Source organism: Brachyhypopomus gauderio, chromosome 4 (genome assembly GCF_052324685.1).
Source record: "Brachyhypopomus gauderio isolate BG-103 chromosome 4, BGAUD_0.2, whole genome shotgun sequence".
In the NCBI taxonomy this organism is placed as follows: Eukaryota; Metazoa; Chordata; class Actinopteri; order Gymnotiformes; family Hypopomidae; genus Brachyhypopomus; species Brachyhypopomus gauderio.
In genome coordinates this window covers 24,826,904-24,851,278 of record NC_135214.1, presented here as the reverse complement: position 1 = coordinate 24,851,278, position 24,375 = coordinate 24,826,904, and the positions used below count along the sequence as shown (strand labels likewise).

General features: G+C 48.6%; 6 protein-coding genes across 10 annotated transcripts in view; 2 read left to right on the top strand and 4 right to left on the bottom strand.

The window, feature by feature from the left end:
* The window catches only part of LOC143511695 (dematin-like), a 29,251-nt gene extending 28,316 nt beyond the window's left edge, over positions 1 to 935 (bottom strand). Inside the window, exon 1 of the mRNA XM_077001271.1 lies at positions 685 to 935. The gene's annotated coding sequence lies outside the window, so the exon portion shown is untranslated. The remainder of the gene's footprint in view (positions 1 to 684) is intronic.
* Positions 936 to 1,084: 149 nt separating this feature from the next.
* Positions 1,085 to 5,642, bottom strand: rsph14 (radial spoke head 14 homolog). The gene is made up of 6 exons (XM_077003247.1): positions 5,184 to 5,642; positions 4,949 to 5,051; positions 4,709 to 4,827; positions 3,441 to 3,666; positions 3,057 to 3,193; positions 1,085 to 1,983 (listed from the first exon to the last, which is right to left on the bottom strand). Exons 1-6 carry the CDS (start codon positions 5,380 to 5,382, stop codon positions 1,745 to 1,747), a joined length of 1,023 nt encoding a protein of 340 aa, XP_076859362.1. The 5' UTR covers positions 5,383 to 5,642; the 3' UTR covers positions 1,085 to 1,744.
* Positions 5,643 to 6,281: 639 nt separating this feature from the next.
* LOC143512662 (dual specificity protein phosphatase 26-like) lies at positions 6,282 to 8,150 on the bottom strand. Its single transcript, XM_077003245.1, has 3 exons — positions 7,812 to 8,150; positions 6,728 to 6,936; positions 6,282 to 6,644 (listed from the first exon to the last, which is right to left on the bottom strand). The coding sequence occupies exons 1-3, from the start codon at positions 7,988 to 7,990 to the stop codon at positions 6,448 to 6,450; spliced, it is 585 nt and encodes a 194-aa protein (XP_076859360.1). The 5' UTR covers positions 7,991 to 8,150; the 3' UTR covers positions 6,282 to 6,447.
* Positions 8,151 to 8,802: 652 nt separating this feature from the next.
* bag4 (BCL2 associated athanogene 4) lies at positions 8,803 to 13,995 on the bottom strand. 2 transcript variants are annotated; one of them, XM_077003243.1, is made up of 5 exons: positions 13,611 to 13,995; positions 12,958 to 13,074; positions 12,694 to 12,870; positions 12,013 to 12,276; positions 8,803 to 11,451 (listed from the first exon to the last, which is right to left on the bottom strand). In XM_077003243.1, exons 1-5 carry the CDS (start codon positions 13,743 to 13,745, stop codon positions 10,954 to 10,956), a joined length of 1,191 nt encoding a protein of 396 aa, XP_076859358.1. In that variant the 5' UTR covers positions 13,746 to 13,995; the 3' UTR covers positions 8,803 to 10,953. The 2 variants fall into 2 exon arrangements, with proteins under 2 accessions (XP_076859358.1, XP_076859359.1); XM_077003244.1 differs by lacking the exon at positions 13,611 to 13,995 and adding an exon at positions 13,444 to 13,567.
* Positions 13,996 to 14,084: 89 nt separating this feature from the next.
* Positions 14,085 to 15,844, top strand: lsm1 (LSM1, U6 small nuclear RNA associated). The gene is made up of 4 exons (XM_077003246.1): positions 14,085 to 14,455; positions 14,759 to 14,827; positions 14,955 to 15,070; positions 15,247 to 15,844. The coding sequence occupies exons 1-4, from the start codon at positions 14,410 to 14,412 to the stop codon at positions 15,415 to 15,417; spliced, it is 402 nt and encodes a 133-aa protein (XP_076859361.1). The 5' UTR covers positions 14,085 to 14,409; the 3' UTR covers positions 15,418 to 15,844.
* Positions 15,845 to 17,453: 1,609 nt separating this feature from the next.
* Positions 17,454 to 24,375, top strand: part of grk5l (G protein-coupled receptor kinase 5 like) — a 51,006-nt gene continuing 44,084 nt past the window's right edge. For 2 of the 4 annotated variants that reach the window (XM_077003239.1, XM_077003237.1), the window contains exon 1: positions 17,454 to 18,207. In XM_077003239.1, coding sequence (XP_076859354.1) covers positions 18,156 to 18,207 — 52 coding nt within the window. In that variant the 5' untranslated portion in view covers positions 17,454 to 18,155. The remainder of the gene's footprint in view (positions 18,208 to 24,375) is intronic. The other 2 variants (XM_077003241.1, XM_077003240.1) reach the window with 2 other exon arrangements.

Sequence of the window (24,375 nt, the reverse complement as noted above, 5' to 3'; positions counted from 1 at the left end):
GACCTGCCCGTTACCTCCTCCGCGCGAGGGGCAGTAGTTTACACCACGGCCTCGCGACACACGCGCATTTCAGGATGATTTTTAAAAGTCACGATTTACAAACCAAGAGCAACATCCAACGTTACTTCAGCAACTGTGGGGTTTGGTTTAATAAATCAAATTTAAATAGGGTACAGTTACGAATAGGCTGGACTGCTGTTCTTGCAGACAGAATTCAGGTTGGTAGTTTAATATCAGCAGGAGGTTCGGAGGTTCAGAGCACTTTCCACTGAAAACACTCGCTTGTCTCGCACCTCCGTGTTCCCGTGGTGTCTGAGTGACGCTGTTACGAAAGGCCGGTTTCCCCCGCTCCTCGCCCGGTGTTACGTAAAGCCGAGCCGTCTCCCGCTGGAGTCCTCTCGTCGGCTACATCAAGTGAAATTCCCCCCGCGATTTGCATTTTAACGCACAAACGTCGCACCGTGTCACGGCGTGCAGGAGTCACGACATTTCAGGACGCTCGAGCTGCCTGCGGATGTGCGCGCGCCTGGGAAGACGCTCGGACGCGATCGAAAGCGCATCGGGGTAAAAGTGCTGTAGAAATACCGAACCTGGCGAACCTGGAGCTGGTCACCTAAAAAAACATTATATATCCGTCCAGTCTCACCTGTTAGAGCGCACTTTGTCAATTTGTGAACTTCTTACCTCATTCCTGTGAAAAAAAATACTGAAAAATTTCCACCTGGCAGTTTCAGCGTGGATGGATAATTCCCACGTTTAATTCCAATAAAATCTAATTTTAGTGCAAAGTGTATTCTCAAAACGGGATTTAGAAACGGAAGTTCTGCGTCCTGTGTACCGCGAAAAGCTGGTAGTCAGCGAGCAGTCCAAAATCTTTATCTGCGCTAAACGCGCGCGTGGCGTGACTGCACGCGGACAGATAGCGTGCACGCGCTCGCTGCCGTTGGCCGCTGGTTGAATCCACTGGCGGCACGGAGGGGTCGCGTGTCAGCGTGACGTCGCGTCTTTGCTTTATAATGTGATTATTATGACACCCACAGTCACAGTGAATATCACGCTGACCCCGTAGAGTGTGACAAATGGACATATTTAATGCACGTGTTTATTTATTTATACAAACAGAGAAATTTAATTACATTTCATAAATAAAAGAACGGGTTTCAGCCCAATTTAATATATATTATACATATATTTAGAGCTTACAAACAGCTATTGTTAATTTCCGGAAAAAACAAATTGAGCTGTACATTCATAATCTATGCAGTCTATTTATGACATGACATTGCAGGGAGAACAGCGCACTGTCGTGACAGGAAGATTCACTGAGACGAAGGAGACGTACTTCGGTCGGTTTCACCGAACGGTTTATACGCGGAGCAAGACCGTTATGTTGTTAAACCATCTAATGACAGTATAACAGCGACACGGTGTCATAACGTATTTAACGCAGTAAACACGTGGGTTTGCGAATGGAGACGTGTGTCATCAGTGTCCTGTGTTGGTGCTGCATTAGTGGAAGTAAAAGAAATATCTGAAAGAAGATCAGAATGAACACAGATCCACTCTGTTCTTTAATCCATTGCATACACAGTATTAAACTCTTATTTTTCTATAAAAGACTAATAATAGAAAACCACTTTCTTCATAACTAGACAGAAGTCTTAGAGTTTGTAGCTCCACCCAGTATTTTTTACATATTCCCCGCCCCTCCCTAAGCCCCTCCCTCCTCCCCATGTCTTCTGTCTCAGGGAGTCCAGGAGATGACCTGTATGGCGGTAGCGCTGGCCCGCTGGATGATGGGGGCTGGGTGGTGGAGGAGGGACTCCAGCAGGGGCAGGTGTGGGAGGAGTTGCAGCCGGGCACGGGGCACCTCCGCCAGGCAGGTGAGGGCGCGGAGCGCGTTGGCACAGCTGGCCGTGTCTTCCTTTCCCAGCAGGCACAGCAGAGGCTGAACAGCTCCCGCCCCCAGGGCCTGGAACTTCCCTGCACAGGCAGAAGAGCACCGCCCACGGAGCAGAGCACCGCCCACGGAACAGAGCACCGCCCACAGAACAGAGCACCGCCCACAGGGCAGTGTACATGGAGATAGAGACGTTTTAACTCAATGTCTTTTGTGCTGCTTGTTGCAATCATATCAGTTCCACTTAAGACTCTTAACCAGGAGTCAGATGTAATTATGAAGAGGTCAGTCAGTTATGTTCATTGTTCAGCGAGAGTCCAGGATAGGGCCCTGGACTAAGTAAACACCTGGACTGAGTAAACACCTGGACTGAGTAAACACCTGGACTGAATAAACATCTGGACTGAGTAAACACCTGGACTGAGAGAAAACCTGGACTGAATAAACATCTGGACTGAGTAAACACCTGGACTGAGAAACACCTGGACTGAGAAACACCTGGACTGCGTAAACACCTGGACTGAGTACACATCTGGACTGTTTAAACACCTGGACTGAGGAAACACCTGAACTGAGTAAACACCTGGACTGAGTGAACACCTGAACCACGTAAACATCTGGACTGAGTAAACATCTGGACTGCTTAAACACCTGAACAGAGTAAACATCTGGACTGAGTAAGCACCTGGACCATGTAAACATCTGGACCACGTAAACATCTGGACTGTTTTTAAAAGTCCAGGTGTTTACTCAGTCCAGGTATTTAAACAGTTTAAATATATGGACTGAGTAAACACCTGGACTGAGTGGACACCTCTCAGATATACATACATGGATATTGTGTTCTGTATCTCACAATATAAAGCCGAATATTATTAAATCACCAGCTGTAAGTTTCACCAAGATAGCTGGACCACAAAATCAGCAATCAAATGCTGTAATCAGCCCTCTTAATGAGTGTGTTACTTGAAGTGTGTGAGCATGATGTTTGAGTATGTGTGTGTGTGTGTGTGTGTGTGTGTGTGTGTGTGTGTGTGTGTGTGTGTGTATGTGTGTGTGTGTGTGTGCATGTGTATGTGTGTGTGTGTGTCTTTGTGTGTGTGTATATGTGTGTGTGTGTGTGTGTGTGTGTGTGTGTGTGTGTGTGCATTCTGACCTTTAGTGATGACGGCTGTGTTCATGATGGCTCCGGCTGCATTAGCGCTGACCCCAGCGTCATGATCAGACAGCAGCCTGACCAGCACAGGAAGCACTTCCTCCTCACAGACCCTCCTCTTCCCCTCTACAGGAACACTGGCGGGAGGGGGAAGAGATGGAGAGAGAGACAGAGTAGATTTCTTTCTCTCTCCTGTCTTGGGGCGACCCTGTCTCACCTGTCTCTCCTGTCTTGGGGCGACCCTGTCTCACCTGTCTCTCCTGTCTTGGGGCGACCCTGTCTCACCTGTCTCTCCTGTCTTGGGGTGACCCTGTCTCACCTGTCTCTCCTGTCTTGGGGCGACCCTGTCTCACCTGTCTTTCTACAGTCCCAGGTGTGACTCACCTGATGGCGAGCACGGCGGAGGAGGCCGTCCTGCGGATGTCGGGGGAGGGGTGGGAGAGCTGCTCCTTCAGGACGGAGACGGCCCCGCTGGCCAGGGCCGACGGCGCGTCCTGTCGTATGCAGGCGCTCAGTGTGGAGAGGACAAGCACGCGAATGTTCTCCTGCTCCACGGGAACCTTCAGCACCAGACTGGGAACCAGGTCCAGATCCACCATGCACGCCACCCCTGGACAGGGAGGGAAGGAAGGAGGGCGGGAGTGATGCAGCCAGCCAATCAGAGAGTGATGCATCCAGCCAATCAGAGAGGTTCGTCTGCTCTTCCCAGCTGCCCCCTTAGAGCACCTTTGGCAGATTTCAGCAAATACACAGACACACTGCAGTAGAGTACAAATAAACACACAAGAGCTTAGAATAAAGTGAGGGAGATGAGGGAGATGAAGAGAGGAGAAAAAGAGGAGAGAGGAGAGGATAAAAAAGTGGAGTTTGTAGACCATCTAATGATTATAACATGCAGAGAAATTATATCGATGTACACGCTTGGGGGAAAATACACCAGTCTGTTTTTCTGCTTATGTTCCCAGTAGTTCAGACCCAGCAGAGTGACCCGTGTCTGACTGGTAATGGGTGGGACCTGACAGAGTTTAAGTGTGTGGTCTATGAATGTTTGTTATTGCCTGTGTGACCAAATCCCTCAAAGAGCCTCGATTATCTTCTAGCATTGTCAAAAATCTCACATGTAATCCACCCACAACTACAAATAAACAGTAGAACAAGCAATCTGTGTGTGAGTCTCTAAAGAGCACCGTGTAGAGGAAGTGTAGCAGCAGGGAGAATGTAGACGTCTCCTTTGAACCAAAAAAAGTCACATATGGATGACAAAAATAGAATACTGTGATCGTCCAGCACTGTGGGATTAGTGCTAGAAAAACTATCATATAGCTTGACTTTCAGTACAAGTTAGCTCACACAGATTGGTCGATGCCCTTTATAAACAATCCCTGATTGGTTGATGACCATTATAAATAAACCCCGATTGGTTGATTGATCTTTATGAGTACATCCTGACTGGTTAATGACCAGATCTGAAACCGACCCAGATATGGGTCCATGAGTACAAGTGAGCACTCCTAACAGTGGTCCCTCCATGCCCGTGGTTTTACCCGACTTCAGAAGCCATTTTATGTACAAAGACCTCGGCCCCGCCGTGACTCCTGCATATGTGTGACGTGTATCTGTATATCTGACCAATGTGTAGAACAGGGGCAAACCTGCAGGAAACTCGGCCAGCATACTGAGTGTCTTGAACACGTTCTTCCGACAGGCAGGGACAGGTTCCTCCAGCAGATCTGACAGAGCAGACACCACGTCCATCCTCAGGAAGGCCTCCCTGCATAGCCAGACACAGCCGGTCACAGTGAAACACAGCCAAACACAAACCGGCCAAAACCAGCCAAACACAGTCAAACATAATACTTTCAAGCCTTTTTACAGATGGGTTGAAAGATCACCTGCCCACACTGTGTGTAGCCAGCAGATGAAGCACCTCCGTAGCGTGTGTCCTAACTGAGCCATCTTCATCCTTTATCAGGACTCTCAGTCTCTCCAGACAACCTAACCAACATCAGATAATAAATACAAGACTTATAGGGCTATGTTTGATGTCTCTCAATTTCCAAATTATATATGCACATTAAACACACAATAAAACAAACCGATTTCAGGCTGCTACAGCAGCCCACGTACCGATGCGAATGGCTTCATACGCCCGCTCCGGGTCACGAACGAGGTCGCAGAGCGCAGCGAGCGCCCTCTGCCGCACGAACGACGCATCGTCCTGCATTTCCAGCAACAAACGTGGAATCGCACGATCACCAAAAGCCACGGCGGCCTGAAGCGGGTCGAGCTGCGGCGGCAGGAGCTCCGACACCCGTGAGCTGGCCATCTTACTGGAGGACTTGATCTCTACGCGTCGTTTTTTTACTTTTCCCTGATTCGCCCAGTCTGAAACGACTTTTAGTAGCTGTCTATTACCGAAGAGCTACGCTAGCAGCGTATTTTAGTGAAGTTTTAAATGCATTTGGAGTATTTGTATTAAAACGCGTCGATATACGGAAAAAAAACGCGATAGTCTGTCATATTCGCCGTGTTGGTTCCCATTCCGAGCCGTTGGTCCCCATGTTGCCTAGTACTTCCTTATGTGTTGCCGTGGGGTTGCTAGGTAAATGCGAATTAAACGTACTGTGCTTCTTGGCGACAACACAAATGTCTTAATCTCCATCGACTGTGCACAGAATTAGAATAAACTCCACAGCTTAAATACGGACTACCATATTCGCAAGAATGTATGCATGATCTAGATATATCATATAAACATGAATATATTTTATGATCATACAGATCAAATACAATACCGAAATAAATGAATAGATGTCGTGTGTCAGTGTTATTTGGAAATCTTATCAAATAATTTTTGTTAAACAGATTTTCTGAATATGTTTAGAAGAAGATACTTTAAAATCATAAGATCTACCATTAAGGTATAATACACCAAACCGACTTTCAATGTAATTTAAAATTGATTAAAAATTATTTCAAACAACTCATAGTTAAGAAAAACATCAGAATTAAATCAACCAGCATGATATTGTTCTAAAACAAATATTCCAAGAAGAGAGATTTATATATGTATAAGATATTATTCTATATATAGAGTTTTACAGATGTATAGGACATTATTATTCCATACCAAGTGCCTCCGAGCGTGTTGAAGGGAAAATTAATGGATTTGATCATTTGTTTCTCAAATTTTAATGAGAAAATTACAAAACATCATCATCATCATCATCACTATTAATACTACTACTAATTCTGCTATTACTTCTAATAGTAATAATAATAAATAGGTTAATTCAATTGACATCAGTGATAAAAATTGAACAGTACTACATGATTACTGACAGACAACAACTTCAGCATCCCTTGGTAATGGGAAACAGGGTTGACACATTCAGGTTCTGTTGCCAAACAGCTGAACCTGCAGGTGGATAAGCTGTCTGAGGAACCCTCTGTTGGGGATGATACCTCGACCCTCTTTAACCGTGTTGACTGCCTGCACCAGGTTCATGCTGTGCTTCAGCATCAGATACGCCAGCACCACGGTGGCCGAGCGGCTCACGCCCACGTGACAGTGCACCAGGATTTTACCTGAGAAAACATCACAGAGCACATGTCAGTGGGCCGCATTAGCATATGCAAATGTTAACCAGCAGCAGCAGCAGTGTTTGCACCTCCTCCACGAAGAGCATTATGAATGAATTCTGCTGCCGTGTTGAAGTTGACGCTCATGTCGTAGGCGGGCGAGTCGTGGGCCTCGATGCCCAAGTAGCTGATGCCCATTCCATCGTAGAACTCAGCACCTCGCCTGGAGCTGTGCGCACAGTTCAGGATGTGTGTGAAGTTACGTCGGCGAAGTTCTGTGCGATTCTCAGCCATTTCCCTGCAAATCATCACACACACACACACACACACACACACACACAGGTCCTTAAATAGCTTTTCTGCAAAACAGGGTTGTTTTTAGATATAGTTTATAAGATCAATTCAAAATTCCATATTTTTGCATTGCTCAGCTTGAGAATTCATTATATTATTTTTTTTAAGTCTTGAGAATTCATTATATTATTTTTTTTAAGTCTTGAGATAATTAGCAAATCCCTGTGGATTGAAACAAAATCATGGAGAGAATTTAATTTATTTCTGAAATCTGAACCAAATATGTGATAACTATATGTGATCTGTATGTTCAATGAACAAATAAAATTCTAAATACAGAGGTCACTTACACATCTCCTATATAAACAGAACTGCTGATCTCTTACACGTCTCCTATATAAACAGGACTGCTCATCTCTTACACGTCTCCTATATAAACAGAACTGCTGATCTCTTACATGTCTCCTATATAAACAGAACTGCTCATCTCTTACACGTCTCCTATATAAACAGGAGTGCTCATCTCTTACACGTCTCCTATATAAACAGAGCTGCTCATCTCTTACACGTCTCCTATATAAACAGAACTGCTCATCTCTTACACGTCTCCTATATAAACAGGAGTGCTCATCTCTTACACGTCTCCTATATAAACAGAGCTGCTCATCTCTTACACGTCTCCTATATAAACAGGACTGCTGATCTCTTACACGTCTCCTATATAAACAGAACTGCTCATCTCTTACACGTCTCCTATATAAATAGAAGTGCTCATCTCCTATATAAACAGAACTGCTCATCTCTTACACGTCTCCTATATAAACAGAACTGCTCATCTCTTACACGTCTCCTATATAAACAGAACTGCTCATCTCTTACATGTCTCCGATATAAAGTCTGGGCCAGACCTCATCAGCATGACTGTTGATCGCTCTCCCAGAGAAGAGGAGCCGTTCAACTTCCAGCACTGCCATTGTAGGCGAGCTGAAATCGATCTCCGCTTTTAATGAGCGCGAGTCAGCTTGCCATTCAGAGTGTCGAGTCTTGTACGACATCATAGAAGTGTCTTGGAGGAATGTTGAAATTTTGCTTTGAAATCTGAGAAGTCGACGTAGGGGTCTTCACACTTCAGAATTTCCGGAGATTCACTGTACTATTGCTACACTGAAGACGATCGTGAATTTCAATGCTCTCAGTTCACGGTCCTCTGAACAGGGGGGGGGGGGGGGGGGGGGGGGGTTCGTAGGTCTTGATGGGTTGTCTCTACGTCACCAACACCTGTTCAACACATTCAACTCTGAACACATGCAATACAACACTTAATTTACACAAAAGTAACACACATTGATCACAATTGCACAGAAACATGTGGAAGAGAGAACGCGTGTCAGGTTTATTGCCACCTGCTGTTGACTGGTTGTTGGAACTAACTTGATATATGATATTTGATCTGAATCTTTTTTTGACCAGCGCTCTGGGTGTCCCTGCTGATCCCGGACAGTAGCAGCCAAGGTGGAGCTGGACTCAGACCCTGCATGTCTCCAACCCTGGGTGCACAACAGCACAGGACAAACCTGTGGACAAACCCTGAACCTGTATACCCAGCAGACAAACGAGCAAAAGGGCTGATGTGTGTGGGCAGGGACACTCAGTCTGAACCAGTCCATCAGATCAAGCCTTAGCCTAGACTGCAAATAACTACAAAAGACTAAATTTAACACCTGACAGGGAAAAGTCTTTAAAAAGCTACGGCGACCTGAACATGTCTGCTATCTAACCTTAATCTGCAGAGACTGGGATGGACAATGGGCCAAATTGGTGAGGCATCTCTAACTTGGTTTGAACCAATAGTAAGCCACCAACCATTAGGTCAAGGTCATTAATGTTTATTGTGAGTAACCTATCAGACCTTATGCAGTCCTAGACAATTAGGGATAGCAGCCCCATCTTGTGTTCAAAAACATGCATTACATCAGAGACCTCAGCAAGCAGGTTTTGGTCCTATTTAGAATTTCGTGTGTTCTCTATATACAAGTTATACAAATATACTCTGTTGTGTAAAGCTTCATCTAATATACAATTTCTGGTTTATATAATGAGATTTTACAGAATTACAGAGAAACAGAAAAAGAACACACACAAACACAAAACAAATCAGACTTAATTACATGCAGAAGTCAATAATTCGGGCACCTTCAACTCATTACTTCAGTATATTACTTAACCAGATATGAGAAGCACCTGTGGAGAATATGGCACTCTAACCTTTAGCAAACATCCTGACTGGAGGAAGAGCTCTGGAACGGCCCAGGACCAATGGGACTTTGGTGCAAAGTATCAAATATTCAGGTATTATTATTATTGGTATTATTGTTGTTGAATTTTTTTATTTTCTTTTTTTTTTAAGAAAGTGTGAGGATGCTCAATCTTCTCTGTCCATGCTCCTTAATATAACTTGACTTTCAAATTTTATATTTGTTTAAAAAAATGCCAAAAGTGTGTGAACACCACTGAGAGGCCTAGAGAAGAGTGGACCCTGTCTATCTGGAGTTCACACAAACACAGCAAGAGTGCTTTCAACGACCATTACACAAACAAATTAAGAAGAAATAAAATCTTAAAGTCTATGCAAACCCTACTCAAAAGGCCTGTGAGTATTGCTGAACTGAGAGGCGTGTTCATGTCCTAAAACGTGCTGAGCATTGAGTGTGGAGGTCAAGAAGAAAAAAGGGAGGAATGATGACCCCTAAAGACAGCTCTGAGGGGGCGGGGCTGGGGGTTTGGGGCGAAGCACAGCCTTCTACCAGCTAACCCAGTAAAAGAGTTCCAAGCTCTTCGATCTCTTCTGACTCAGGATACTGTGAAAGACTCACAAAAATGTCCAACTTGAAGTTCAGCAAAAAAGTTTAGTCAATGCACAGGACACCATCCAACAGAGAAGACAAAAAGATGATTACAAATCTAATGTTCAGCAAACTCCCAGGAAGAACTGGCCACCTCAGGACTTGAGCACTGAGGTCCAGGAGACGGAGCAGGGTGGAGGCAGGGGCGGGGTCTGGGGCGGGGCAACCAACACCTCCATCACCATGGACTGTGGACAAGTCAGGTCCAGAAACAAGAAAAGCATGCAGGGTAACTGGTAGGAGAAACACTGAAATGAAAGCAGAGACTGGCTGATTTGAGAGTGGTGACCAATATTTCCACGTGTCCATCAGTCCACTGGTGCACATACTGCGGCACGCACACACACGCGCGCACACACACACACACACACACACACACACACACACACAGATGTGTTGTGCTGCCGATCTGACAAGGTCCTCGCCAAGCATCGATGGGCTACTTTAGGAAAGAGACAACAGAGAATTCTGGGTAAAAAACAAACATGCCCACATATCCTGGGACTGTGATGTATATTAATGTTCGTCGTGACTGGTCAAATCCTCTTAATGACGCCCGACGCTGACCAAGCAATTCTGTTTCTGTTGCTCTCCGACAGGGTACAGGCATTTCTGTGCACTAATCTCAATAGAAAGGTTGGTACATTTGTGTGGGGCAGAAGTGAGAAGGAACAAGTCTTCTTGGTTGAGAATCTGCCCCATGATACTGCTGTGGACATTAAAACATCCATGAGCAAAGTGACATGGAGAAGTTCACTCAGTGCTGGATGTGGAACGGATTCGGTGCTGTTCACATCACTCATTAAAGGCAGGTTTAAATAACATGAACGGCAGACATCTGATCATTTGCAGCAGGACCCAAATCAGTTTAACGTGACCCATGTGTATGGCACAAAGACCAACAGGGAACGGACACAGATGGATACAAACATCTATACGTACTGGCAACTACACACCACCTCACAGAATCTAGCAGCACTTTCTTTAAACAAAAAGACACATCCACACGCACAAAAGCCCAAACAAAAAAATTTCAAAACAAAAGTCCAAACAAACCAAGTGCCACTCCAGGCCCCCTCCCCCCCCCCCAGCTCTGCCCCCTCCCTCTCAGTCTGCCTCTAGAAAGCCTTCTTCTCCAGGTGGTCCAGGATGGCCTGAATCTTCTGCACGGCCTCTTTCCGCGCATGCCGGATTGCGTCCTGCCCGTTGGTCTCCACCGAGTCTAGCACCAGGAGTTCTTTTGTCAGAAGCTCCTCCAGGTACCGGTAGCTTTTGTCCGTCTTTTTGCCCACAAACTCATCCACGTCCTCGTGGAGCAGCTGGACTCTGGCCAGGACCTGCTGGACACGAGCCAGCCCAGGATTATCACACATGGTAGGGGTGGGTGGTCCCTGCTGGCCGGCCGGAGCGAGCGGCTCACTCTGAGCAGGTCTGGCTTCGGGGCCGCCCTTCCCTCCTCCACCAGAAGAGGGCGTTTTGCTGTAGATGTGCGGAGGAGCACTGAACTCAGCAGGCTTGGTCGGGGCCGAGTTTGGACCAGGGGTGCCCGGCCGAGGTCTGGATCCTGACGGCTGGTTACGGGGGTGCAGGTGGGGCGGACCTGGATATGGAGGCTCCTGAGAAGATTTACAGACAAACGATGCCACTGCGTTACAACAAACATCCTCCACCATCCGTTACTACTGTGTGGTAGTATGACCAAACTTACTTCTGCTCCAAAGCATTACTGCTTAACCATGTTCAACTACTAACTAAAAGGACCATATATAAATGTAAACAATTTCCTCTGACATGCAGATTTAAACAAATCGAAGTGGAAAAGAGCCAATGGGAAGGTTGGAAAAGGTTAAAAAGTAAAAGAAGGTCAGTGAAGGTCATCTGGAATATGCTTGTTTTAACCTCTGTTAAGCATCATCAATGTGTGTACATACATACACACACACATTATTTATATATATATATATGTGCGTGTGCACATGCCAGAGAGAAATAACCATCAGCAACCATCACCACAGCACCCCCATCAGTGGTACGCCATCTTTCACTAGTCCACACATTCTGATAAAGGAGTCTCCACCCACACTTTCAGCATGCATCCGTCACCTTATCACTTCCATTAAAGTTTAAAGACATGCGCTGGTTCAGACAGCTCCGCCCTTCTGCAGAGAGGCAGATACCTTGTGTTCGTAGGGCGGAGGTGCAGGCCCTCTCCAGGGCGGAGGGTGGGCAGGCCGTACATGGTTGGTGTAGGGCCCGTGAGGTGGAGGCGGTGGGGTGCCCGGAGGCCACTGCTGCTGGGGAGGGGCGGGGCTGTAGCCCCCAGAGGGGCCCCAGGCATCAGGTTGGGGGCGGGAGTGCAAGGGAGGCTGGGCTGGGTAAGGGGGATTAGGGGTACATCCTTCTCCATAGTGTGGGTACGAGCCGGGGGGGTAACCAGGAGCCTGCAGACAGTGAAACAGAAGACAGTGTTGGGAGCAGGATGGCTTCAGACAGACAGAGACAGACAGACAGACACACACACACACACACACACACACACGGCCTATTGGCTCCAACACCAAAGAAAACAAATGTCAGGAGAGACATTTTAACGTCCCATATTAACATCCCCCAGAGCTGTGTACTGACTTCTCACCAACATTTAAAGCCCTGATTATACATAAAGAGGATGTTGGGGCAGACCTGTGTCTGTCTGGTCTCCCTTTGCTTTGCTGGGGTTAGTTAGTTCATCCTCCCCAGCTAATGGTGTGGTGGTTTTCGTGCATTGTTTTCACGTGGTCAAACACATTCTCCCCTCCTCGTATATCAAGGCCTGTGCCTCCTGCATTCACACCTGCACACCCGACACTGGCACCTACCCCAGGGTAGTGAGGCTGAGAAGTGCACGCCGGAGCCCGATCGGGGCAGCCCTGACCGTGATACTGCGGCTGCCTGGGCGACAGCTGATCGCCACAGTAGAAGGGGCTGGAGGGGTGCATCACGCCGGCCGTGTACTGCCCTGGGCTGTACACCCCGTTGGGGTAGCCGGACATCGCCTGGAAACAGACACCCCCCAGTCCTGCTTCGTAACTGCATTTTAAATAATGAGAAGTTCAGTGAGGAGGTCGGTGGCGGTGCTGTACCTGTGGGTTGTACGCAGCCTGGCCGTTGACCTCCGTTCCTGACGGGTACGTGTTCCCGTAGGGCGCCGCTGTGTGGGAGTACCAGTACCCGGGGTAGCCAGAGTAAGGAGCAGAGTCCTGCAAATGAGACAGTGATAAAAACACTGAAGTTACTGCGCACTGGAAAACGGGCCTCGTGTTCTACAACGTTGTAGTGAAATAAACAATTTGGACAAAACAAAGTTACAACACGGTGATTATTTCCTCGCTCGGTCGTTACTTCTGAAACTGAGGACCGTAAAATCACCGCAAACTTCACGTTTAGTGTCGAGTCCGTTGTTACTCCGGGTGGCGGCTGCGACTGGAGGCCGGACGAGCGACAGACCGGACCGACTCGGCCGCCGTTAGCCAAGCGACAGGGCGCGAGCTAACGGAGCGCGTGCGGACCGAGTGCCTAACGGTCGGAGCCTACAGCACGGACACCGCCGGTACCGACGCCTCACTCACCCCACCCGGCGACCCCGTCCCCGTCATAACGGTCCACGAGTACCGACGGAACGCGGCTCCTCCCGGTACGGAGCAGTTAGCCCAGTTAGCACGCCAGCTAACCCAGTTAGCTCGCCAGCTAACGTCCCTCGCGAGCTCCCTAGCTACTGCCGCGCTCGCGCACTCACCATGGCGCCGCCCCACCCGTCGCTCTCCGCGCCGTATCCGGGACTCCAGGCCGTTTTGGGGTCGGACTGCAGCTGCTGGTGCATCAGCCACGCGCCCTCGCCGCTCCTGTCGCCGCGTGCCGAGTCGTACGCCATCCGCGGCTTTAACGGCGCTCGCTCATTGATTCGGACGTGTGCTGAGTCCGGTGTGTGTGTGTGGTCGCTTCGCGCCGCTGCCCGTGCGGCTTCACGCCGCTCCCTCGGGTTTGATGTCTCCGCGACTCGCGCTTACATAAAACCGCCGTTCCTCGCGCGCGTCAGCGAGACCGTTTCGGTTTGCCTCGCGCGCTCAGACATTTTACTAGTGCTACTTGTCAAATCTGACGACCGGTGACGAACAGGCCGGACAGCCAATCACAGAGCAGCGCAGGATATGTCACACGACCAATCACAGCGCAGCACAGGGATAAGCCAAACAACCAATCACCAATCAGCACAGACACGCTTATATGTGGCAGCTGAAAATCAGACGTAAGCGAGCTGCAGTGTAGTACAGAAAACAGCGTTAACTGAGAGAATTAATTTTCTTATAAAAACGTACTAGACTTTTATTTTGAAGGACAGCGCCGTGTCCAGAATTTTGGGCCACTATGCGCCCGCATGCGCGAGCCAGCGGAATAAATAATTGTAAGCGGCTTTAAAGGGTAAATTCACCCGGAAACACTTCCAACCGAGCGACTTCCTGCGGAATAAGAAAACATATTTCAAATGCTTTATGGCTTGAAGCTTTACGCTCAAAATACACCCAAATGACATCAAAATGAATTACATGCCAGGGACCGCCAGCCTCATTGAGGACATTGATAGTAAGTGACTCCTAAAGTTAGTTAATTTTTTTTTGCAGAAACGGCATTCCCGCGGACAAAATCGGAGACAAGTGTGGTGTGTTGAGGCAGGATTGATGCTCTGAATGTACATAAGAGTCACGCTGCGTCCCTACGTGTTAACTACTGCACTGTGGTTTAACCTGCTCAACCTCACCTGTCGAGAGATTATTACATATAAAAAGTGTTGCGTTTCTAACATGTGATTCTGTTCCAGGTCGCCCTAAAATATCAACCTTGATTTACTAAAACAAATTGAGATTATTTATATTTCCATTATTTCAGAAAAACATCTTGTTCTGCTCAGAGATGGGAGAACGTTAATCGGAATCCTTAGAAGTATAGATCAGTTTGGTATGTTGGCCCGACATTCTTGCATTTTAATACGTTTTTCATTCACGCTTTTGTATTAACAGGTGTTATCAACTTACTGTTGTGTAATTGGTTTTTTTTTTTTTTTTTTTTTTTGTCTTGCAACCAGCCAATTTAGTTTTACACCAGACGGTGGAGCGAATCCACGTCGGTAAGAAGTTCGGAGACATACCACGAGGGATATTTGTGGTTCGAGGAGAAAATGTAGTCCTGCTTGGAGAAGTAGTAAGTACAGCCATGTGTGTCGTGCTCTCGAAAGGCTTTCACGGAAAGTTGACGTTTGTTGTCTGTGTATATAAAAAGAAAAGCAACGCTAATGTCATGCCTGGGAGGACTACATTGTAATTTTGCACGTGGTGCTGTTATGGTTAATCGTTGTGTTCCTCCCCTTCCCCATGTAGGACCTTGATAAAGAATGTGATCAGATCCTGCAGAGAGTTTCTATTGAGGAGATTCTGGAGGAGCAGCGGGTGGAGCAGCAGGCTAAGCAGGAGTCTGAGAGGTTGAAGCTACAGGCGGTGAAGGAGAGAGGCTTGTCCATCCCAAAAGCTGACACACTGGATGATTTCTGAAACGAGCCTAGGTTTGAAATGTTGCCCCAACCCTTTTCAGTTTCAGCCCATGTTTATGTTTGGGGTGAAGTGATGGTATATTTAAATTTTACTCAAATCTGACCTTTCTGATGTAGCATCACAGAGAAAAGAGTGCGATGATGGCTGGTTTGTTTGTTTTAGCGGTTTATGTAAATCACACATGGCGTGATGATTGCCCGCCATATTTTAGTTTTTGTTTATGGCTGAGGTCATATGGAAATGGACGATGGACCAATCAGAGAAGACCTTCCTGGGCTGAACACTGAGCATGGTGGAACATTGTCAGTGTTTGTGTTCTCCATATAAGAATACAGTGGCTTTTATGTTGGTATGCTACATGAAAATTACATTATACAGCACTGAAAATATTTTTGTTCAATTATTAAACTATTTTGTAATGACCAGATGTCATGTCCTTTGAGTGATTTTGGTTGGTCATCCGTTGAAGGCCACATGAACCCCCACCCCATGTTCTTAATGACTACTGATGTCCGTTCAGTCCTGTGAAGGCTGAACATTGAGACAACATCCAATTACACACGTAACCATCATTGTGCTGTGTTCATTGCTACTGTTTCAACATACTTGAAGATTTTTCGTGCAAACATGTACTTCTATATGCTGGCTTTTATGCTTAGTGGATAACCAAGCGCTAGGCTGGTTTTGTAATTCCTTCATGTACCACATGGTGCCGCCAAATCGAAGAGGGGCATTCCTGAAAACGTTTTGTATATTATTTAAATTACACCTTCAGAACCAAAATGAATGTATTTTTTGTCACTAAAAAACATGTTTGTAGCATTTTGTATTTTATACTTCACCAGGTACCGGGGCGGTTTGCTTACTTCTTTACTCAGTAGCCTGACGAACGCTAAATAATGTTTCACTCCCTGACCATTTCATTACCATTACAGGTACCAGTCTTGTGCATCCTGAATGTAGGTAAGTGCAAACTTCATCCCAACTGTTGGCACCATTAATCGGGCTTGCCAACATCTTCATCATGGGTGGATGTCACCTGGACTAGGGTGGATGTTAAGAGTGGCGGATGAGTTTCAGTATAACATTATGGGAGTGACTGTTGAGCGCATGTTTCAGTTCTGTGGTCAGAAATTCACCATTGCTCAGGTGACATTTCTAATAAAGTGTCTATCAGTGTAGAGGTTCTTGTGCTACACACTGAGAGTATGTTCATGCTATGCACTCAGGCAGTGGTTAAAGCCTTCTACAAGCAACATGCTCTTCAGCATAGAAGCTGTTTTACACAGCGTATTCTATAATGGCACAACATCCTGTTGAACATTGGTGAGTGTGTGATAAGAATCAGAGCTCAAAGTTATGTATACCAGTCTCACAATGAACCAGTGATGCCAACTGCCACCAGCCACACTGGGCAGGTGGTTGCACCAGATTCAGTGCACGAGATTGAAAAATGTGTGAGGCATTTGAGTGCACTGGAATCTACAGTTAAATCACGTGCAGTTTTCTAGTCAAGCACACTCAAAAGCACACTAAACCGTGGATTGTACAAAAACACTGTCAGGGGAGAAGAGGCCATTTTCTCACTATTAGATGTAGCATACACGTGTTTGCTGGTGATGATATTGTACAGGAGCACTCGACATTCTGACTGACGCGTGAAGGTCCCACCGGGCAGCTTAAACATGGGAGTAGTTCATTCACCGTGCAGATGAATTTGGACTCAAAAGCTCCGATTTGTCTGACGCCTGTAAGAAGACTGTTCAACAAAGAAAACGGGCACAAGAACATATCCAAACAAACGTTCGACCTCTGCAATCGATGGTTAAAATCTGGGAACTATACCACTCCAACACGAGGAACAAAACTAAAAAATCTGCTTAGTTCATTTTACAACGGCGCTGGTTCTTAGCCTATACCTAGAGGCTGCAGAAATCGAGACTACGCTATTCCACTCGACTACATCGCCCTAGCGGAAAAGCGGGAGAGAGGTATGAATGCACCGCTATCAAATATCCTTTGATAGCCGTGCATGCTCGTTCTTCAAGGCCCGTGCGTCAGAAGTGCGTTTGAGCACGCCCCCTTCCTCCTGGAGAGCAGCCGCCGCAAAGAACATGGCAACCGCTAAACACGCTCATATGCCATTGATCTCCTCCTCCTGGCTGCCTCTCCGGGCCCGCGCGCCCTAGTCGCCGCTTTTTCGTCCCGTTTTTCCTCCAGGTGCCCGCGCGACGGTGTGCTCGGACGTGCTGAAAATCCGACCGGAGCCACGGGGGAATGCCCGCTTGGGACTGGGCCAAAAAAAATTACAACCCAAAGCAGAAACCCAACCCTGGTGTGATTACGCGCAGAGAGAGAGGCGAGCACGTTGGTGGGTGACAGGCGGGGGAGCGAGTCCACCGTCTCCGCTCGGGGCTGCACGAGCGGCGGGTGTGTGGCCCGGCCTGCACGGCGCTACAACACATCGGGCGTTAATGGGACTCTGTGGCGCGCGGCGACGCTCTTCACGCCCGGCGATGTCGCCCCTACGCGTCCTGTGGAAGAAACGAGCCGAACCGTGCGTGCATCTTAGCGGCTGCTGCACATGTATACGTCTGTCACGCGTGTAACATGTGTAGGTTTTAATTTGACATTATTTTTTTCAAACGGGGGGGGGACGTCTAGTTAATTCTGCTGGGAGGAGCGAGGAGCTCTGTGTTACTTTTTCGGCTTCCACGGCACCGTCGGAGTGGGTTTTGATGGAGCTGGAGAATATTGTTGCCAACACGGTGCTGCTGAAGGCGAGAGAAGGTAAGTTGGCGTTTGTGGAAACGTTGAGATGAACGTGCGGTCGCGCGCGCTGCCCGTGCGCTCCGGTGGTGATGTAATCTTACTTCTCAGATAGTGATGAACAGATGCTGTGTGTGTATGTATGTGTGTGTGTCGTTCGTTAACGTAAACGCACATTTTAACACCGTTCCGGCTCGGTTGTCTCCGGGTCGGGTTTCGCAGGCCCGTGGATGCACCGTAACGTTTTGACAGGTCAGACGTGTCGGGCTTTGGCCCGGGTGCTCCGAGCCGGGCCGAGCCCGCACTCCCACATCCGCTCCACGCTCACAAACACACACCGCGGCTCGGCCGGACAACCGACACACCGTGAGCGTTCGTCACAGACGCGCGCGTCTCGTTCGAGACAGATATGGCGCGCGCGCGTGTGTTATATGGTCTTTTTTTTATGACCGCGAGACAATATGACGTGAGCGGTGTGTGGAGAAATGGCAGACTGATCCAGCCGCGCACCTCCACCAGCGCCCCGCACGCTTAAATAACCCACCCCGGCACTACCTCGCGGTTTTACACGATGAACCAGCCAGTTATGGGAACCTGTAGACTTGCGATAGCGCTCTGGGAAAGATATTTAACGTCGATATCCGCCACCGAGACCACAATAACCGCTACTTCCGTTAGTGCTGCCGTGACACAAGCCCCAGTCACACCACCATTATTCCCTACCGTACAGTTGTGTGTGTTAACACAGAGACTGGACAAATATACCGTCTGCTTTTAACAGATATTAGACAAATATACCGTCTGCTTTTAACAAAGAGATTAGACAAATATACCGTCTGCTTTTAACAGAGACTGGACAAATATACCGTCTGCTTTTAACAGAGAGATTGGACAAATATACCGTCTGCTTTTAACACACAGATTAGACAAATATACCGTCTGCTTTTAACAGATTAGACAAATATACCGTCTGCTTTTAACACTGAGATTAGACAGATATACTGCCTGCTTTTAACACTGAGATTAGACAGATATACTGCCTGCTTTTAACACAGAGATTAGACAAATATACCATCTGCTTTTAACAGAGATTAGACAAATATACTGTCTGCTTTCAACTTCTCGTGCAAAATGAAAAATAGGTGCAGGGCCAAAACTGAAAGTGGTTTACTGCAAGGCTTTCATGGCAGGACAGCATTAGAACAGTCTAAGAGGATGTACTAATGCGCGAAATATCAAATTACTCATTTCAGTAACACGTTGACACTTATTTATGTGGTACTCCGAATAACACTAATACATTTATTACCTTTAATGTGGACGATTCAGAAAACATGAAACTATGTTGATAGTCTGAGTCATTTGAGGGAAAGGAACGAGTTGAAGACTGTGAAGAGATTGGTGTTTCTAACTGTTGTAGCATTTTATTTAAGCTCAGTGCAAGAAAAATGTGGCTCCTTATGTTGAGGGCAAATAATTTATAGTCGTGGGAAACAGATTCCCCAGAGTAAAAGAGATTCTTTTTTTTTGCTGAACAGGCCGGTGCAGGGCCTGCAAACTGTGGCTTCGGTTACTTGCTTTCCTGGTCGGGGACAGCAAGCTATGTATGTTTAAGTTGGGGAAGCCATGTTTAAGTTGCAGCTGTAACTGTGTAAATGGAATACACATTTGATGAAATTTACCACTCATGCTCAGAAACAAAAAAGGCATCTGTAAGAGAGTTTAGCCAGTGACCCCCCCCCCCCCCCCCCCCCCCCCCATTTTTACCTCAGGGGGGTGTCCGTCTGTGCTGTGCCTCTTCAGTCATGCTCTGGGGCCTCACTTATGTCATTCACACAGATTACAAAATATGGAGTCAGTGGACCTAGTCAGACATGTTGTCCATTAACCCAGAGCTCCTGCGGTGTGGTTCAGTACCCACACTCCCTGTGGGCCACACTGTGCATTTAGATCCACCATTGTCACCCTGAGCCCAGAGCTGACCGTGAACGTCCAGGTTTTGACTTGAGTAAAGTGCAGCGAGCTGGAGCAGAGTGTTAATGTTCGTTGTGCATCGCTGTTGCTAATCTGGCCAAATGAAGCGTAGTGACAGGATGGCTAGCGGCGTGGCGGCGTGGCAGCGTGGGCGCGGATGGCACAACGGCGGTTCTCCTGCCTTTGTGATGAACCCTGGTACACATGCAGAGGATCTGGGTGGAGGTGGTGCTTACAGTGTGAGTTTGTTTATTGGTTCACGCACGCCTTTAGCCCAGCTGAGTGCGTTTGTGTGTGTGTGTGTGACCGTCACTGCGTGTGTGACTGTGCACTTACAGCTTCTCCGTGGACGTGTGTCTGAGGCAATTAATTCAGTGTGTTTGTATCCATGCATGTAACTGCGAAGTGAGTGTGTGTGTGTGTGAGTGTGTGTTTGTTATTTATCAAGTCGCAGATGAGCCATGAGTCTTTACAAGTCTACCCCCCCCCCCCCCCCCCCATTTGTTGATCGCGCTTTTGAACCGAAAATGAGGTTAAAGGCATGCAGTCTCTGGTCCAAATACCCAACTAGCAGTAGATAACAGGAAAGACAGAGTTTACAAGCGCCGTGGTGTGTTTACATGGTTGAAGCCACGCTTCCGAAATCACTGGAGCGCAGGGCCAGGACCAGTCAGGCCCAAACTAAACAGAGAGCCTGTGGACAGCCGCCATTACTGGCCTTCCTGAGGTGTGTTTGGGCAGGAAGACGCAACGGGGGATTTAGCAGCCGACCAAGGAGCTGCTATCCATAACTCATACTGATCTTATGATTTATGTTTTATTTAGTGCATGGATAAGGATCTTCTAGGATCTCTTTTGAATCAAGAGAAGTTAATCTCTTAAAGTGCTGTACTTCCCTGGGTGTTGAGAGTGGTGAAATCTCAGAAAATTAATAAATGTTTAAGGACGTTAGCGAACCATTGAGTAAACTTTGGAATGAAGTGAAGGGACAGTGGAAAGGAGAGTGGCAGAGACTGGGTGCTGGGAGACACACACACACACACACACACACACACACACACACACACACACACACACAACCCAACAGTGAGTACAGGTGTGCTGCATAACACAATGACTACATCAGCAGACACACTCCAGACTCACGGGTCAGACAGGGCCACGGGTCAGACAGGGCCACAGGTCAGACAGTCTCACGGGTCAGACAGCTGAGGTCCATGAGCTTTGCTTTTCTGAAGTGTGGCGTTTTCTTGCTGTTTCACTAATCATCACTCATACTGGCTCACAAACCATGTAAACCAAAGCTCGCATCCCTTAAATATTACACATGTACTTTATTTATCCCTGATGTATGACTAGGTATACATCATTAACATCTGTCCACATTCCCTGCACTCTTACTGTGTATCTGGTTTTGTAGCACTTAAGCAGTATTTCTGAAGCACACGCAGGTAGCAGATCCAGGATCAGTTATGTTAGTAATAGTAACCCAAACACGGTCATAACCGTCAAACACTCGCACACAGCATCCTGGCACGCACCTACTATTTATTTCCAGGAGGTGTTTTTTTTTCTATATTCATTTATTTATTGAAAGTGTAGCTGGAAATGATAAATACACTCTTTTTGGTGGGATGTTTAGGAGAGTGGGAATCGCAGCATGATGGGGGGGGGGATGGGTTATCTGGGACTCCCCTCCCGTTCTGATGTCATCAAGGCCTGAGCACTGTCACTCCGTTTTTAAGATGTCTGGTCAGAGAGGAGGAAGATCACAGCTGGGTAAAGCTCCCTCCTCCCTGCCGGCTTGGAGCCGTTCGTTAGTGGTCAGGGTTTCATTTACCAGATTGGGTAGTGGGGTGTTTCAGACTTGGACTGTGCTTCTGGTGGGAGATGCTGTGGCTGTCAGGACTGTTGGGGCAGGTCCGGTTCCTGCATGGTTTTGGTCTTCCGCTGGACCTTGCCCAAAACAAATGTCCTGTTCGTGTTTGGAATTTTTGGGATTATTTAGACCTCATCTCCTCAGTACATGAGAAGTTCTATTGACACACTCGGGGTGTGTGTGTGTGTGTGTGTGTGTGTGTTACCCTCAGACTGCCCTAAGAGTATTTCTTCATCTCCTCTTTCTCTCTGTGCTGAGGGGAAGAGCCTTCTTGCATTGCGTGCGTGTGTGTGTGTGCGTGCGTGTGTGCGTGCGTGTGTGCGTGCGTGTGTGCGTGCGTGTGTGTGTGTGTGTGAGCGCACGTGTGCCCAAGAGAGAGTGAGGAGGGGGATGAATTCCTGAGCTAGTGTGTAATCTGACTCCAGCCCCCCGCTGACCATTCAGACGGCATGGAGCACAAGCCGTAACCCATGACGACGCCAGCCGAGGCACTCTCTTTATGCTCAGGGGTTAAGGAGCTGACGGAGAATGAGCGGGAAGAACACATCACCAGAGAGAGAGAGACTGGAGGGAAAGAGAGATGGGAAAAGAGAGAGAGAGACAGGGGAGAGAGAGAAATGGAGGTAGAGAGAGACATGCATATCACCCTAGCCTATGCAGAGAGAGACGGAGAGACCCCGTGTGGGGGAGAGTGAGAGGTGCGGTGTGTTGGGGGAGCGTGAGAGGTGCGGTGGGGGAGAGTGGGAGGTGCGGTGGGGGAGCGTGGGAGGTGCGGTGGGGGAGCGTGGGAGGTGCGGTGGGGGAGCGTGGGAGGTGCGGTGCGTTGGGGGAGCGTGGGAGGTGCGGTGCGTTGGGGGAGCGTGGGAGGTGCGGTGCGTTGGGGGAGCGTGGGAGGTGCGGTGCGTTGGGGGAGCGTGGGAGGTGCGGTGCGTTGGGGGAGCGTGGGAGGTGCGTTGGGGGAGCGTGGGAGGTGCGGTGCGGTGGGGGAGAGTGGGAGGTGCGTTGGGGGAGCGTGGGAGGTGCGGTGCGGTGGGGGAGAGTGGGAGGTGTGTTGGGGGAGAGTGGGAGGTGCGGTGCGTTGGGGGAGCGTGGGGGGTGCGGTGCGTTGGGGGAGCGTGGGGGGTGCGGTGCGTTGGGGGAGCGTGGGAGGTGCGTTGGGGGAGCGTGGGAGGTGCGTTGGGGGAGCGTGGGAGGTGCGGTGCGTTGGGGGAGCGTGGGAGGTGCGGTGCGTTGGGGGAGCGTGGGAGGTGCGGTGCGTTGGGGGAGCGTGGGAGGTGCGTTGGGGGAGCGTGGGAGGTGCGTTGGGGGAGCGTGGGAGGTGCGGTGGGGGAGCGTGGGAGGTGCGGTGCGTTGGGGGAGCGTGGGAGGTGCGGTGCGGTGGGGGAGAGTGGGAGGTGCGTTGGGGGAGCGTGGGAGGTGCGGTGCGGTGGGGGAGAGTGGGAGGTGTGTTGGGGGAGAGTGGGAGGTGTGTTGGGGGAGAGTGGGTGGAGTCTGGGCTGCTGTTTCATCACATCCCAGCGCCACGTGCTTCCTGTGTGCCAGATGGGAGGGGCACATCCGGCTGATCTCTACCCAGTAGAACGCCACCCTCACCCAGACATTGTGACGGGGTCTGGAGTGGCCGGGAGACTCCGCCCTCGTGTTGGGGGCAGGGTCTGGAGCGGCTGGGAGACTCCGCCCTCGTGTTGGGGGCAGGGTCTGGAGCGCCCGGAAAACCCCGCCCTCGTGTTGGGGGCAGGGTCTGGAGCGCCCAAAAGACTCCGCCCTCGTGTTGGGGGCAGGGTCTGGAGCGCCCGGAAGACTCCGCCCTCGTGTTGGGGCTTGTTCACGTTGCTGTTGAAGGGAGAACGCGCCTCGCTAGGTTGCTCAATACAGAGCCGAAGTGCAGACAGCGTCTGCCGTCAGTCAGAGGGAGAAGCAGCCAACCACAGCACACCAAAGACATTCTGAAGAAGAATGTGAGCGCAAGATTCGTGAAGTTTGGGCTCACGTTCAGATCTGTAAATCATTTGTGGCTTATAGAATGTGGTGTGAGAGGGTGATGGTGCTCAGAAGGGCGTGTGATGTGTAGGCTGCTGTTCTCCACATGTTTGTGCCCTAGGCTACTCTTCTCCATTACACCTCGGCTTTAATCATCCTCGTACTGCTGTAGATGTGTTGTCGTTCTGCTGTAGAACCACTGTAGTACCGCTGTAGTTTTGTTGTAGAACCACTGTAGTTCCGCTGTAGTACTGCTGTTCGTTGTAGTACCCCTGTAGTACCACCTCACAGTTGTTGTGTTGTAGAACCACTGTAGTACCGCTGTAGTTTTGTTGTAGAACCACTGGAGTTCCGCT